Source organism: Lontra canadensis, unplaced genomic scaffold (genome assembly GCF_010015895.1).
Source record: "Lontra canadensis isolate GAN:19392208 unplaced genomic scaffold, GSC_riverotter_1.0 scaffold72, whole genome shotgun sequence".
In the NCBI taxonomy this organism is placed as follows: domain Eukaryota; kingdom Metazoa; phylum Chordata; class Mammalia; order Carnivora; family Mustelidae; genus Lontra; species Lontra canadensis.
In genome coordinates, this window is record NW_022631066.1 from 10,960,805 (window position 1) to 10,978,309 (window position 17,505).

The 17,505-nt window shown below is 42.0% G+C and overlaps 1 protein-coding gene across 9 annotated transcripts in view; it reads left to right on the forward strand.

The window, feature by feature from the left end:
* The window catches only part of BEND7 (BEN domain containing 7), a 76,155-nt gene that overhangs the window by 31,579 nt on the left and 27,071 nt on the right, over positions 1-17,505 (forward strand). For all 9 annotated transcript variants that reach the window (XM_032880965.1, XM_032880966.1, XM_032880961.1 and 6 more), the window contains exon 5: positions 9,343-9,568. In XM_032880965.1, coding sequence (XP_032736856.1) covers positions 9,343-9,568 — 226 coding nt within the window. The remainder of the gene's footprint in view (positions 1-9,342; positions 9,569-17,505) is intronic.

A 17,505-nucleotide genomic window follows, 5' to 3' on the forward strand; every position in this document is an offset into this window, starting at 1 on the left:
TTATATTTTTCTTGAACATTCCAAGAGTTCTTTTCTGATAGACACTAATGTATCAGGAGCCATCATTTGAATTGCGTAACTCATCTCCTAAATGGGTCACTTCCATGCTAATAACTGAACTTCCTCCTTTCTTTATTTTTAAGCTCCAAATATATTTCAGAGGTAAATTGAGGAAGATCTGATAGAAGCCTTATGTACACTAATAAAACAGAATAGAATTTTACCAATATGAGCATAATTTTGCTTATATGCCAAATAAAAACAAATTGCCTTTTATTCATGATTATTTTTGCTAACAAGAGCTGTTAAATTTAACAAAGCACATTCAGAATTGTCCATGAAAACTCAGTTAGATGCTGATTATCTTTGAATGAAGAATAACATGCTTCTAAAAGCAAAAAATATATAGAGATAATTATCTTTACATTATCCAGCTGATATACCATCCGATTCATCTGTTCAGCAGAAACTGTACCGGCGCCAAGAGCTCTGTGCAATGAATCCCATCAATGGGTGAGGCAGTTCTGTCCACAGATGGTGTTCACTGGCATTAATGAGCCAGCTTCCACGGTCGCTGGGCAGGGCAGGTATGGGGGGCAGGGGAGGGTGTGTGGATTGACTCCCTTAGTTGACAGAATCATCAGTGCAAAGGCATCTAGATTTAGGTGCCCTTCTATTCTTTATTATTTCTTAGCCATGTTCCTTTTAAATCTGGTGGAAATCCAGAGGAGAAAATAGGAAATACATAATGATCTTGTAGGAATTGTTCTATAGAATGAATATGAGAAAATGAAATATAATTGGATTATATATAAGTGGATGGGAATTCTGTATTTGTGGATTTGAAGATGGCCCCTAGGAAGTACCCAGCAATGGGAGGATTAGGTCCAAAGCTGTAGGATTGGGCAAGTGGCCCAAGGCTGCTGGAACAGCTGTCTGGCCAGCACTGGTAGCAGATGATGATACAAAGGTAGTATGGGGCCAGGTAGTGAAAGCCCTACTATGCCATGCCGATGCCCTCGACCTTCATCTTGTGGACACTAGGGAGCCATTGCAAGTTTCAAGTAGAGGAATGGTCACACCTGTGTCTTAAGAGTGGAGAGTGGCACTGCCTTGTAGATGAGAGAGAGATGGAAGAAAGATAGTAGAGACCAAGAGACCAGGAAGAAGACAGAGTCGGTCGGGTCTGGGAGGGTCTACATGAGCAGTGAGCCTGCAGAAAGAGAAAGGAGCCATTTAGGAAGTGCACAGAGGCCTTGGTGGCTCGGTCGAAAACAGCCCCCACATTTCTCTTTTGGATAACCAGGTTAGGCACTCGGTTAACTGAGATATAGAGGAAACAAGGGCAGAAGAGGGCCTTCAGCTCCAGATGGGAAGCACAAGTAAGTGTATCGCAAAAAAGTTCTTAGATGTTTGGAGGGTGGCAGAAAGATCAGAGCTAGAAGCAACAAGAAAAAGACACGTAAAACTTGTGCTTTCACGGCATTGTTAGGTGTTAAAATTCACATTAATTTTTTTTCATTCACAGTGTATTAAGTCCTCTGTTTTGCACCATGACTTTTAGAGTCACCCCCAATACAGATTTGTCTAGGGGCCGTGCAGGGCCTTGCAGGGAGACCACCTGTCATCTGAGCCACAATGGTTACCCCTACTCAGATGTGTAAAAACTGCACTCTCACCAAAGCCACCAGCACTGACCCTCTGAGTGTTGTAAACACTAAATGATAGAGAGCATGTGCGACTGCCCTCCTGCAGTGCCTGGCACGTAAAAGGTACTCAATAAATGTGACTTAGTCTGCAAACAACAAAGCAGCTGCATTTGCATGAAGCACATTATACAAAATAAACTTTGGAAGCTTTTAGATCTAGGGCTCAGCTTTAATTAGAAACCTCTCTTCACCTTAACTCCCATTTCCTTGTTCTCTCCTCGTTACCCTTCTCAGTACCCCTTCCCTGGGCTCCAATGTAATTTTTTTTAAAGATTTATTTATTTATTTGAGAGAGAGAACAAGCACTCGTGCATGCATGGGAGTGTGGGGAGGGGCACAGGGAGAGGGAGGGAGAGAGAGAGCACAGGCAACAGGGGCAGAGGGAGAAGGGGAGAGAGAATCTCAAGCAGACTCCCTAACGAGCATGTTGCCCAATGTGGGGCTTGATCTCAAAACCTTGAGATCATGATCTGAGCTGTGATCAAGAGTCAGATGGTCAACCGCCTGAGCCCCCCAGGTGCTCCCAAGATAATTCTCTTTTATAGAACTTTTTATACTAGTCTGTAATTATTTACATGATTTACCTTCCTTCCAGGAAGGAATGCCAGTTTCTCCAGAGAAGGGGCTGGCTATATGATAATAATAGTATTTGTGTGCCCCCCTTGGCTCAATAATTTTAAATCACTTTCATCCCCGCTCTCTGAGGTGTCATTACTGTTCTCGTAGACGAGGACACAGTGGCATAAAGGGCTTACATAGCCTACTTGGGGTCCCAGCCAGAAACGTTGAGCTGGTTCTCACACTCAGGTCTGCAGTTGCCCTTAATCACCAAGTGACACACTTGGGCATCTGTTCTAGCTCTGTTCCTCTATGTGACCCTCACTCAGTAACTGGTCACAGGACGATCATTGTGTGAGGAGAACAGAAAGGTGGGATCAAGGCAGTTCTGTTTACTTGGAAGGTTCTAGGAGAGAAGTGAATGGTGAAATCTGAAATCAGGCTGCCTTTGTGAGAAGCTCAGCCAGGTAGCCCTCGCCTCAGTTTTCTTTCCATAAAATGGGAATAATAGGAACGCTGACCTCCTAGAACTGGCTTGCTGGAAGAGTTACATGAAGTCATCTATCTGAAGCACTTTGAATAGTTCCTGGTATTATTTAAATACTCAATAAATATTGGTTCTTTTTTGAACCGTAGCAGTCCTAGCTGATTATATTATAGGGACAGATCTAAATGTTTGTTAAATAAACTGAAGTGTACATGTAAATGAATAAATACACACGAATAAATAGTGTTTATAAAAATAGAGTGGCCAGAAATGTTTCTACTTTGGGGAAGAAGTATTTGACCCATTTTAACTTAGCACATTAAATAAAATTCAAGCCTAAGTTCCACAGACGCCAAACCAGGAGCCCAAAACCCAAAACCGAATTTCAAATTTAAATACTACATATATATATAGTACATATATATATATGTTTATGATAATTTTTAATAATAGAGCACTTTTTTCTCTTTATTGGAATTATTGTGAATACTTTCCAGTAAACCTAGATTATCCAAATTTAAAAGGTATCAGAAGATAAATCTATGGCTAGTCATTAACTGAAGATAATTTCATTAATGTTTATACTAAGTCATTCTTCCAAAAATAAATAATTTAAAATGTATTGCTGCTCTCAACAGAAGTAACTTCTAAAATCAGAATCTGGTTTCTTAACACCTTCTTAGCCCAATAAATATGTCACCCACTGGAAACTAGTAAAGCCAATCAGTCAAGCAGGTGACTGTTACTCACTGACACACTGCACTTCAGGCAGCATATGCTTAAGTAAGGATGTTCCAGTGCCGACTATTCGGGTTCAAATCCTGCCTTTGCCCCTAATTAGCTGGATAATCTTAAACCAGTTATCTGACCTCTCCAAGCCTTAGTTTTTGCATCTGCAAACTGGGGATAATAAAATACTCACTTCGCAGGGTGAGGATAAAAGTTAGAAAATTCCACTTCATGTGGGTTAGCCTAGGGCCTGGAATATGGAGTAGCAAGTAAATGTTAATGACATCTCCATTTTCCGGGGCATACCTAAGTGAAGGAAACAGCCCTTGCCCTGCAAGTAGTATCGGAGGAAAACACAGAAGCAAGAGGAACAGTGTAATACGATGGAAGGCCTAGTCGTGGCAGTCAGAAGATGGCAGAGGAGACTTCAAGAGCAGAACTGGCCCTCTGTCTGGAAGGTCAAGGGCAGGCTCTCCGAGGAACAGGTGCACTGGAGTTGAAGAAGCAAGAGGGCCGTGGCTAACATCTTACATCTTCAACATTTGGGCTCAAATATCTTTAGCATAAATCAAGCCATAGTGCTTCGAGTCATTAATTTACCACCTGAGGAAGAAAAAAGTCAAAAACCTCTCTAAAAGACGTTGGAGCGTCTCATTATGCAAGTGCACAGAGAAATTTCAAGGGGCCAAGTTGTATTGTGTTTTCTGAAGTTAAATGCTTAGTTCTACCAAAAGTTTGTCGAACACAAAAGTCTGTAAAGGCTTAGCCCTTTAATGACTTCTTGTCATTTTCATCCAGTTCAGCCTTACGTGTTCGCTAGTATATAGTTGAGCTAGAACTTTTGCCCAAGCATTTTTTACCTACTGCCGAGCATTCACCTTGCAATCGAGTCATGCTATAGTTCATCCAAGGTGGAGACTCTGCCTCTTCGACACTGAGGCTCCTAGCTCCCGGCTAGACGGGCAGCGGCAGCCCAGCCTTGTGATCTGGTGTATTCTCATGACTACCCAGCTCCCTGGCCGTCATGATGGCGTTGCATTTAATACACAGTAATAGTGGTTCCTGCTTCGCCTACCTGGAGCAGACCCGAGTTAGAGGAAATGATTTCAGTTTTTCCAGATCACATTTGTGAGCAAAATAAAATCCGCTGTGAGGGGCTTTTGTGGTTTTTTAAAAATTTCTTTTCATAAACTAAAGCTCATTTGCCTAGAAACACATCTAATACTGCAAAATAAATATGAAATGAGAATAAAGAATCATTGTATATGGAAGTATTAGGAGCAGAAAGACTAAATTCATAGTCTTTACACAATCTTAACAATTCTGTTATGGGTTTTCAGCCCCAAAATCAGTTAGTCCTATTCCCCAGAATCCGGCCTCTTCATTCATGGTTTGTTTGGGTTTTTTTCTTGAGCCCGTCTGAAGCTCAACTAGCTAGCCAACAGAGTATACCAACTCCTGTGTGTAATTTACTAACTGGCAATTGAAAATCTGAGGTTAATGTCCGGTGTGAATATTCACGCAGCTCTTTTTTACTCCTTTAACCATGAACCACATTTAGCTATTTACATGTTATACTATAATTCAGCATTGATAATACCTTCTGGAAAATAGCCTCTATCAGAATTGTTCCTTCTGTGATTCACTGATATGATCTCTTTAAAATTGCCTTACAAGTGTTTCTTTGGATTGTACAAGGGAATCACATGATACCCTCACTCACAGGGACTGAGGGGGAAATCTTTTAATTTACCTGGTTAGGGGAATCCTCCACCCATACTAGATCCTGCCCCCAACTTCTACTAAGCAAAGGAAGGCCTCAACTGAAGTGCAAGAAGAAACAGGAGAGTTAATGCCCCCAGGCCTGAGTCCATGAATATTTTTAAGGGTCATTATAACTACAGGTGGTTTCTGCCTCCAGACTTCCCAGGTAGAGGACAAGATAAAGAAATTTCAACCTCTGATATGCTCTGGTCCTAAGTAGCTGCAGTTCCAAAAATGGGCAAGACATCCATGAAAACCCAAATTTATGGCACAGATTCAGACTCTTAACTCTTAAGATGAGGACTCTAAATGTCGTAAATTCCACCCCCACCCCACACTTTGGATGTCCTCCTTTAAAGCTCAAACTACCTCAGTATACAACAGAATCTGTCAGTTAGTGTATTAGAGACCTGTCTTTGCTTGAATAGCAGAGAGTGATGCTGTCAAAGAAAGTCTAGTTTGTAAAATGACACTCATTTGGAATAGTGTGGTTTCTATCACAGCCGTCCTTAGTAAGCAAAGAGAGCCTGTTTAAACCAGCAGCAGTAAGCAAAAAGAGGCGATCCAACGATACAACTGGAGTTTTAACCTGTTTTTAAATATGCGTGCAGAGTTACAGCTCATCACATGGTAGTCCACAGTGATTTTATTTATAAAATGAAGGAAATCAGAAGGTTTCATAGTGAAATTTCGAGATTTGTTTTCTTCATGTCTCAGAAAATAAAGTGACCCTCTTTTTTGGAGTTTGTTGCTCTGTGGCCCCTTGCAGACATGGCGTTGGCGCTCCTTACAAGGAGCTACAAGAATCTGCATAAGAGGAAGGGCTGGAGAGCAGGAAGGGGCCAAACACGAGCTACCTCTGCTCTTGCTGCCACTGCTATGGCCGTAAGTCAGAAAGCTGCCCCCTCTGTACGCGGCTCATAACTGGGCAAGTTCACGTGCCTTAATCTGGTAAGAACACTTCAAAATAACAATCTTTGTCCGCCAGTAGAAAGCGGACTAGGAAGCACTGCCAGCTTCTGCATTAGGACAGCGTCTCAGAAGTCAAGATGCTGTATGATCCCATAGGGAGCTCCCGGCTCCACAGAAACCTCCAGATACCCAGTTTTAGGAGTCACAGCAAATGCTAGAAATAGCAACTGCATCTCTGTCTTCTAAATGCTGCTGTAAGACCCTCATAAAATGCCATCCTGGCCCCTCCCCAACCCCGCTCACGCCTCACCCACCAAATGCTTCCTAACGCCCTGAACCTCTCTTGTGGCATTTATCACCTTGTACTTTATATGACAGATATTTATGTATGTATCTCATCTGGGGAGCCCAACCCGAAACCCCTTGCATGTGGAGCTACACACACAATAGATACGTATTGACTCAGTTCAGTGCCCTCCAAGCAGTCTGCGCCTCCAGCGAGCACTCGAGCTGCCCCGGGGAAGACAGTACGCTCAGCCACGGCATGGAAGGCTCTCAAATATGCTCCCTTTGCATGGGGCCAAAATGTGTCTAAATCAATACAATTTTTGAATGAATGAATTTTGAATGAATTCTTACATAGTGTTTTGTTTATTCTGACAAATACCTCTTGGGCAGTAACAGGGCATTTGGCTCTCTGAGCATAAAAGAATGCCTATTCTTATGAGAAACACAAACTCCCAACCAAAGAAATGCAGTGTGGAAAGTGCTGGAAACATAGTTGCTAGAAAAGACGGAGTCTGTGAAGAAAGGAGGGGCTCACTTTTGCCTGATGGCTAGATTAGGTCCACAGTCCTCAAACCAGGGTCAAGTCCTGCCAGGTGGGTCCTGGGCGGCTTCTGGAAGTCTCGGGTCAGGTGGCTGAGTGTGAAGCAGCCGGTTGATAGTATCAGAACTCAACGGGGTGTACGAACCAGAGTGGCTGATGTCTTCGCCTTTTGACTCCTGAACCTCTAAAAGCTTCTATACCCTCTTAGCCCCCCATATAGCTATACGCAGCTGCTTCTGTAAAGTAAATTGGGATTCCTTTTTTTAATGGCTTCTAAATGACATAGGAGCACTTAGCAAAAATCTAAGATCAATTGATTTGGAATAAAGTCTGAATGCAGCCATTGATAGGCGTAGCAAAATTCTGGTTATGAATAAAACTTCATCTTAGATGATGATGGTAAAACTCTCTCCATCTAATATTCCCACATCGACTCATTTGACAAACATGCATGGAGCACGCGGTATGGGACAGGAGTCAGAGTCACAGCCTCTGGCTCCCAGCAACGCCCTTACACACCCTTTACCAGCCGCAGGACCCCAAACTCAGCAAACAGTCTGACAGCACTCTTTGCATAATGATGTTTACCAAGCATCAGGGACCACAAGTTGGAAGCCAAAGTGAAGCAGAGAAATGAGATGTCGTGCATAATCCATTCGAGAATAGCATTTGGCAAGGGCAGGGCCTAAACTTCCCCCATCATCTGAATCATTGACGCCCTCTTTACACTGACCATAATGTGCTAGGCATTTTTGAGAAGCACTAGGACAAATAAAACCAATAATTCCTATTCACCAGAAGAAGAACAAATCCCAGATCCTCTTATTTCCAATATGGTTTTAAAAATCTAAAGTAGGACCAGATTTGCAAAGTGATAAGTATAATGATCCAAGCATCAGCTTTTATAATACATCTTACTTAAGTGAGATTTTCTTCCTTTTTCCTAATGAACACTTACCAATTGCATTTCTTCATATTAAGGTCATTATTTGAGGAGCACATGGGTGGCTCAGTGGGTTAGACCTCTGCCCTCAGGTCATGATCTCAGGGTCCTGGGATGGAGCCCTGCATCGGGCTCTCTGCTCAGCAGGGAGACTGCTTCCCCCCACTGCCTGCCTCTCTGCCTACTTGTGATCTCTCTCTCTTTGTCAAATAAATAAAATCTTTTTAAAAATAAAGTTATTATTTAAGAGTTATCATGTTATAATCAACAGTCAATGACATAATAGTTTAGATTATGACTAATGAACTTTTCTCTATTCAAGAAATTATTGAGTACTTACTATGTGCCAGGCCTCGGAGATAGAAAGTCTAAGTTGCAGGCATCAGAAAGGGCCACATCTAAGAAATAATTATCCAGTGTAATAAATGCAGCCATGTGAGTATGTCACATAAAGAGCAGTCAGAGTACGTGGCCACCTCCACGGGAAGGAAAGAGTTAGCAAAGGCTTTGAAAATGAAGTGTTCACTGGGTTGCGGAGGAAAAGACAAGCTGTAAGCATCCACAGAGTGCTGACAGACAATATATTATCACCATCTGAGCTCATATCATACCACATAGAGTCCAAGTTGAAAGGTACTTTACAGGTCTTCTGCTCCGGCAGCCCAGGCAGAAAATCCCTGACAGGGAAGCAGGGTGACAGGTACATTGGAGTTGTGCTGTGGGACCTGGCTGCAGATTCTCCTCCCAAGGGTAGGGGTGAGAGGCAGAATCAAACTGCCTGGGGCACCTGCTCTTCCTGTCTATTTATTTTATGGATTAGTTTCCATAAGTTCTCACTGGAGGAAAAAAAAATACAGTCCCACAGCCGAAAACCACTGGCAGAGTAAAAGAGCAGGGGCCTCTGGGTAGGCCCGTATTCGTGTGCTTAGGCAAATGAAGTTATTTCACGTAGGAGAAAGTAGCCTGTCAAGTACAATGCACTGAGTACATTCAGATTATTTTTAAATCATTTCATCATGGTCTCTTTGGACCTTAGTTCCTTCATTTCAAGAAACAAAGAAAATGAGAGTATTTCACCTAGAAATCTCAAGCCCCCTGTAGCTCTACAGTTCTATGAATTTGAGTTGATCTGCCTTCTCTTGACTGTTTCTGAGGACAAGCATGCATTTTCAGGGCGCTCCTGTCCGTTGCTTTGGAAGAGACTTAATGCTGGAATTAGAGCATCTTGTTTTGTGAGTAATAACTAGTCACTGGTTTTATAAATTGCAAACACTGGTGCATGAAGCTGAAACCACCTCGTTTATAGGATACAGACATTGCAGAAGCTAGCGATGGCTTTTTGTTGCGCATATGCCCGAAGTAAAATGCTTCAAATGTTGCTTTTAATGAAATATTTATGTTCTTTTGGTAGCCAGAAGTGCAACTTGCTGAAGGCTTTGATGTGTTCATGCCTAAATCACAGCTGGACTCTATATTGTCAAACTACACTCGCTCAGGAAGCCTTCTGTTTAGAAAGCTGGTGTGTGCATTTTTTGATGACAAGACTTTGGCTAACTCCTTACCCAATGGGAAGAGGAAAAGAGGACTCAATGACAACCGGAAAGGACTAGACCAAAATATTGTGGGTGCAATCAAAGGTTGGTGTGCGTCATTTCATTTTATGGGTTCTTTGTTGAGCTTTGCCTTCATTTCATAAAGATGCAGTGGAACCTGTAGTCACGTAGCTAGAGGTCCCTTTAATTTGCCCTTGGCAATTTACACACCGGTGTGGCTTTGGGGTATGAGCTCTGTAACTCAGCACCCCAGATATCACCAGAATTTGGTATTTGAAGGTGACGCTGGCTTGTTAAAATTATTTCAGAGACAGTTTGTTCTGCTCCAGAACCAAGAAGTTTTTCTCTAAGTGTTTAAGAAGAAAGTATCTTTCCTCTTAGTAATTTCTAACTGAGAGCTTCATCAAAATATGATTTTGACTTCAATTTTTAGTTGAAAGGATAAAACTATGATGCTTTTTGGAAAATAAAGGAAAACAGTTCCCTCCAAAGTTCAGAAGTTGCTTCACATACATAGGTCATGGCTTCTAGAGTAAAGACATTTTAAATTTAAATTGAAAAGTGAAGCCAAACCCTGCACATCTGCACCCATTCCTGGCCTGCTCTGCTCCCTCTCGTTCTGTGCGCGGAGTCACGCGAGTTACGTGCGGAGAAAACTGTGAGTCTCTCCCCCTCGGCACCGTGAACACACACCCGAGCTCCACACGTGACAGTAGCCGTGCAGGTGCCTGTATGAGTAGCTTTTCATTTATATCCAGGTCTGCATCCTAAACCCATTTCTTCACTTTAAAAAGTCCTTATGTAGAACTCTGATAAACGTAATTTTAGGTAATAGAAGTCCTTAAACGTTATTTTCAAAGAAGAACGTAAATGAATTCTCGAATATAAACACAACTACCATGAAAATGGCATTTGAGATCAGGCCTTAATTTACACTCGAATTGCTGATAAGGACGTTCTTCATCGCCTCAGTCCCTGCCTTGCTGGGGTTGCAGCCTGGGGCTGGACGCGGAGTGCCTTCCTCCCCACTCCTGCTCCCCGTTATCTTGCAAAATGAGTAAATGAATTTAATAGCGCTTAAAGGATACTTCGAAACCCACAATTAACTTTACAAAATAACGTGACTTTTAAATGGAGTTAGCAAGTACCCAACAGCCTTTTTATGGCCAGAAGGACACAAGCCTTGACTAACAGAAAATTTCTCATTCTCTGACAGAATTTTTTTCACTTAAAGTGACAGTTGAGTTGTATTAAATAGGAAAAGCTACAGAGATACTACAATCTGTGTCATTTCTGAAAAGAATGATTCAGCCTGAAGTGACACTAAAAACTAGATTACTGAATTTGAAAAACGGTCAGTGATGTAACTGAGACCAGCTAAAGTCAGGAAGGGTCCCATTTCCATTTAATGTGGCTGGAGCCTTCTAGAAACATGAAGGTCAAGGTTGATGATGCTTTTCATGCTGAAGCTTTTAAACACATTGAAATGTCGCCAGGAATAGTTTTAATTTTCTTTTTTCAGGACAGTGTATAACAGTATGAAAGAATTTAGAAATTAGGGAACTGGAAGTGACCATGTTCCATTTTAATGACAGTAGAGGAGTTACCCTAATGATAGATGGTGTTGAAATATGTCATTACAAGTAGTGATAGGGTTTATTCTACCATTTTCGCTTGAGACTGGTCATCATATGATAGTTTGAAAAAGCATATTACACAGAGAAATAGAGAATATGACTTCATTTTGTTCACAGCCCTCCTCTTTAGCTAGAAATAACAATTGTAACAAGGCTTCTGCTCCTAATTACAATAAAGCAGATTATTCAAATCAAGGAAATTAAATATTCTATATACTTTTATTGTTGAATTAAATCTGGCATTAAAATTCTATTAAAACAACAAGAACACTTTAAAACAGAGAAATCCAACCATAAGCCACCAAACTTAAGTCAACAAATACTGTATATTCCCTTGTTTCCTTGCAGTATTTACTCATAAATGTGTATATTTTGATCTAGATTTTTTTCCCCTAGTTACAAAAATAGTACATGCTTGTAAAAATTCCAAACCATAGGAATGTATAGAAAGTTAAAAATCCTCCATAGTCACATTCTTCAGAAGTTACTCTGTACATTCCCATCTTTTTTTCCCCATGAAATCTTTATTCAGAGTTTGACTCTGGTATCAGATTTGTCTTTCTTACAAGGACATTCTGCTTGTAATGGTCAGCCATTGTTTTTACCTTAAAGATTTATTCTGGTAATTTCTCATAAGCACCCTGAGGACAAGCTCTGTCTTAAATATTTTTTATTACCTTTGGTGCTTCACTAAGCTTTACATATAGTGGGGTTTCCATCAATACACGCTGGGTGAGTGAACAGACATGGGTTTTTATTTTTTTATCTTGACTTTGGCCTTCTTGTATTGATATATGGTTCTTATACAAAATACCCATCTTTATGTCTTCAACCGATTTGAAATGATTGACATCAAAATGTTGTGAATTTCTACCAGTTAATAAAATGCCATTGAGAAGGGGAAAAAAAAAAAAAAAAGGAAACCAAAATTCAGTATAAATTTAGGTACAACTCTCTTAATTCCTTAGTACTTTTTTCCTTTACATACATTACCATACTTCCACTAGAAAGTTCATTAACACACATATTAGAATTTAAAGTGGTCTTTGAAAGTAGCTAGTAATTGAAGGTCTTATAACTCTCCCTTGCTTTTCTTGCTATTTATTGGTAGAGATAAAAAGGGAAGTTTACTTCCCTAACCCAAGTCTTTTGAATCAGTGTCATCTGGGAAAGTGAAAACTTCTTTATATGTAAGGAGGCAGAACCACTCGTGTCATTGCTGGTGTCTGCCACAGATTTGGACAAGATTTTCCAAATATTAAATATTGTCCTCCTTCCGCTATCCTTTCAGGGATAATACACCAATACCATATAAATTCAAAAGTTCTACAACCTAGGAATTTACAAAGACTGGTCAATTTTATAAGATATTACAACTAAAAATAACAGTAGGGGCTGAATTTTGTTCCAAATGAAGTAATTGGGCTGGTTAAAACAGGAGTGGGGGAAAAAGATAAATGAAAATCTGTAATATGGTTATAAATAACAGACATGGACTGAAGAAGAGTTGTGTTTTTTTTAAGATTTTATTTATTTATTTGACAGAGAGACACAGCAAGAGAGGGAACATAGGCAGGGGGAGTGGGAGAGGGAGAAACAGGCTTCCTGAGGAGTAGGGAACCCGACACGGGGCTCGATCCCAAGACCCTGGGATCATGACCTGAGCCGAAGGCAGACGCTTAATGACTGAGCAACCCAGGTGCCCCAGAAGAAGAGTTTATTGTGGGATTATTAACAAGGCTTTTCGTAGTGATAATTAATATTCCCCATGACAGTATCTTGAAACTAAGACATAAGTCTTTGTAGAGATCACACTTTTCACATGTTTTAATCTGCTTTATGGTGGTTAACACTTATTGGTAATTCATTAAAAATTCATTTATAACTATGACCCAAAGTATTAATGATGAAAGGATCTTTAATTAGAAGCATTTACCTGAGCACTTGGAGTTTAACTCTGGAAAGAAGCACCTTATGATCTTATTAAGTGGAGCTTTAGATTTTAAGGCTGAGGATAGTTTAGTATCTTGGATTGAATTCAAAACTTACTTCATGGCCAGAACATAGGATAGAGGTCAGGACCCAGCTACGTTCTCTGAAGACCAGCTCATTCTTGCTATATGCCAGGAGACTGTACAGTTTGCCTTAGTGAGAGTTATCTGAACATTGATGTAATCCTTGGATCTCCTACTGTGTTCGGAAAATATAATTGCTGTAAAGCAATTTTTAGGACCCAGGTTCTGGTTTTTAATTCAGTTTCATGGTGATTAGTTGAGAACGTTTTATTACTATCAAACTCTACTAGATTCTTGAATCTTCTTGCATTCAGAGGAAATTCTGTACGCCTGTCACGTGAAAGACCCGACCAACCGCTCTCAGTTTACTCCCTGCAACACATGAACACACGCGTAAACCCAAGCTGTGGCCCCCCTGGCGGGCAGTCAGCGCTGACGTTAGCCGTGGGGGTCACAGCCTCCCTGAGAGGGAACCCTCCGCAGCTGGCAGGCCTCCAGAAACTTAACTGTGCCTCTAGCAAGAATGGAAAGCCCAACCAGAGTTGACATCGCCCTCTCAGAGACTGCCAAGTTGACCACCAAAACCTCGCATTTTATCCAGGCAACTCTGGACACTTGTAGGACCCATAGGAGTCCTTTCAAAATACTTCCATTTTCCATTTTTATTGCACATGATTCTGCTTTTCATTTGACCTCACAGAGATAGAAATTAATATGGTTGTGGGATTTACCTCCGATTTATTATTTATTTCTTGATACCTCTGTGTATCCTGAGAAAACTCTGTTAAGATCAAGGATGGGCCATCAGCTTGGGTGTGAACAGCCTCACGGTGTCGGTGATTTTATCTTCATTTTCAGGAGAGCAAACTGAAGATCTGAGAAACTGAGTAACTAACTTAAGGATAAACCTCTAGTAGGTGGTAGAGCTGGGACTTGGCCCCAGGCCTGTCTGGCTCCAGAGCCACTGTCTACCACAGTCCTTTCCTTCTCCAAGCAGTATCTGAAAGGAAAGAAGAAAGGTTGTCCCAACTTTCAATTTCTGCCTGGAAATTTAGCATTTTTGGATCCTTTATAAATTCCTAGGAAGGCGGCTATACTAGTTATTTAAAATGACTAGTCGGTTACTGAGTATGCAGAGCACATTCACAGTGAGTTTCTGGGTAAAGCGTAGGGCTATAGCTCAGTTTACTCAGCAACTTTAAGGGCAAGGGCTCCGCTGCAGCTAGTGAGAATCGGTCCCATCATGCTAGGGAGAAGAGAAGTGCGATCCCCTCCCCAAGGAAAAGAGACACTTCTGAGACTCTTCCCATATGTGGAGCTTGGAAGTCACACTGCATGTAAGTAATTTTTCAAAGTTGTCTATAAATTTAATTCTAGCGGAACTGTTCGGCAATTGAAACCAACTGATGAATGCTCTAATTCAAGAATCCTTTTGGAAGATGCATAATCATTTGTTAATTTATCTGTTCATATTTTTACATAACAGATCAGCTTAAAACAGGATAAACTGCATAATATATAACAGCAAAATAACATGTAACAGCTCTATAATTATATCACACACATAGCTGTCCCCCAGCTCAGGAACTCTTACATAGTTGTTATTGAGGTTGTATTTTCCCACCCTTTTTTTTTTTTTTTTTTTGTATTTTCCCACTTTTTGTGGAGACCCGGTGACAGGCAGTATTGAATCTTGGCCATTCTATGCAGAGAGCTCTATATTCAACCCCTTCCATAGCGAGTCTCACATTTTAGTATGCATCAGGATCACCTGAAGTATTTTGAACCGAAATTCAGATTTCTGGGTGCCCTCCTCAGAGACTGATTCAGTAGGTGTAGGGTAGTCCCAGAAATCTAACTTTGGACAAGCAACAGTGGGTGACAGTGACGTAGGTGGTCTCACACCACCCTTGGGAAGCCATGCCATCGAGCTCCTGATGCTGATGGCAGATTCCAACGTACGAGCTATCCTGTGAAACTCGGTCTCCTTCTTCTGTTCGTCAAGAACAGCTCTTTTTCTGAAGGCTGCCCTACTTCTCTCCTGGAGCAAATGAGAAAATAGCCTATGTCAAGGCTCTCGTCCTTCGAACCTCTGGGGCTAGAAATTACTCATATGCGTTGTGTTACGTGAGGGTCCCGGTTTCAGACATGCCTGCACCTGAATAACGGCCTCATTTATCACTGGCAGAAAGGCCTTTCCAGACATCAGCACAACTCTCACATCTGGATCACTAAACAAATGCTGTATAGTTTTCCATATGGCCTTCTCATTAAAAGCTTGAAGAAAGTGTCATCTCCATTGTTGGCAAGCTCACGGCCAGTCTCCTCGATTGCGAGTTTGGCGCACTCAGTGTAGCCAACTTCTTCACCATGCATGACACCAAAGCTGTGGTCCTGGCTGCTTCTCCAGTACCGGGTCAGTCACGAGAATGCCAAAACCTCCACAGTATAACCCACTACTGAATGGAGGGAGAGCACAGAGGAGGGACAGCCCTAAAAGAGAAGGCCTTACGTAATAGGTGAACTAGACCGTGTAGGATGAAAAGTGGATCCAATGCAAGTGGGATGGAAAAGGTTAACTGCAGGATAAGTTCAAGGAGGCCGAAATTAAATAAAACATTGGATGGAAGCCTTTTGCCCCCAGAACTGTTTAAAGTCTGTTCTGAGTTGTTGGGCCTTGAGTCCTCACTGACGTGTTTTCCTTGAAGTGTTTAAATTCTGTGAATATAGATGCCAGGGAAACACTCCCCAGGGGTTTTCAGCCCAAGCTGCACTTCTGGAAGTTTCTTCCCAAGCTTCTGAATGTCTCCCCCTCAGACCTGAAGAGTCAGAATTTGGGGGGTTGTGGCCACAGCAAGTCAGAATTCTGTCCCTCCTTTGTCACCGGTCTTCCATAAGCTCAACAAAGGAATCTCGCCTACCTCAGAATTCCAGATCCATCTGCTTGCTACATAAGGAGCATGTGGAAATGGGGAGATATTTGTTAAGAAGGTTGCAGCTTCTCGTGGCTCTTTATTCAGCCTCTCACAGAATGGACAGGAAACAACTGTGGGCTAACCCACAAGGATCCAGCTCCAACTCCCAGTGACTGAATTCTTACAAAACCCACATTTTAACACCTGGGTTGACAAAAAAAGCCTCCTGTCAAAAGAGATAAGTTTCTGTGGCCCAAATAGGGCCACTCCAGCGTGACTGTGCATTGCACAACATTACAGGCACCCTTCCCATTGTTGACATTGCCGATTTGTCTCTTCATTATGACAGTTTCCTGGCAGGCACAAGTAAAACGTCCTGAGGAAGGGGTGCCTTCCTGGTTTGCATGGCGGCACCATATGGCCCAACCATGGCCCCGGAAATAGAAAGCGGTGTTTTCTTGGCCTGTCATCTTTTTTTGCATGGATTCCTCAATGACGTAGCTGATTCAGAGCGCTCACCAGCATCGTAAGGCAACAAAGCCGCATCTCTGTTTTCTTTCCCACTATAGGGGAGCAGACTTGTAGAGGAAGCCCACAGCTGGTCATGTTACACTCCTTGTAGCTTTTCAACTGGACCTGTCATGGGTGCCAGTGATCTGACACAAGTTCCAGTTCTGTTCCATGGATGGTTGTTGACGATCTCCTACAAGCTATGCCTCCAAAATCTGAGAGACGCAGAAATTGAGACTCGCATGAATTTCTGCCCTAAAGTGTGTGTGCAAACGATCGTGGAATACTTCTAGTCCCTGTAGTACCATGCAAAAAAATTGAGGGTGTATGTCAGCTTCCATTAAGAAAACCCCTTGAAAATCCATAGACCTTCATTTAAAATTGAACTGAAAGTGGCATTGATTTTGGCCACCTTTAAGACATCTTTGTCTAAAAGCAGGCATGGCTGCATCTATCCTGTTAAAAGCACCCTTAGAAGAGAGGGAGGCTGCCTCTTGGACTCATCCCGTCTTCCCATGGCTGCTCCTGACACTTGAGTCTCTTGTTACACTGACTGTGTAACCTGGAAAAGGCTCTTCTTTCTTGCACCAGGCTTTTGGTGAGATCTTGACGCCTCTCCGTGGCCAGCTTCTGGTAGCTCTCAGAACCTGAACTTCCCCTCATCAACCGTGTGCCTTTGACCCCAGAACAAACCAGTTCTCATTACGTACATCCCTCCCACACCTCTTCATCACCACCCAGACTATCAGTATAGCCACAGGCAACTAAGTGGGGGCCGATCCTGATTAGAAATGGGCACAGAAGCCAGGAGCAGATGAGACAGTGGACGGTGGGGACTAAGACATGCAGAACATGCTGGCTTAATCGCAGGGCTTGGGGCCTGGCCTGGCCTCTTTTGAAAGAGTCAGGTGTGTCCTCCTTACCCACACAGCACACTCCTTGAA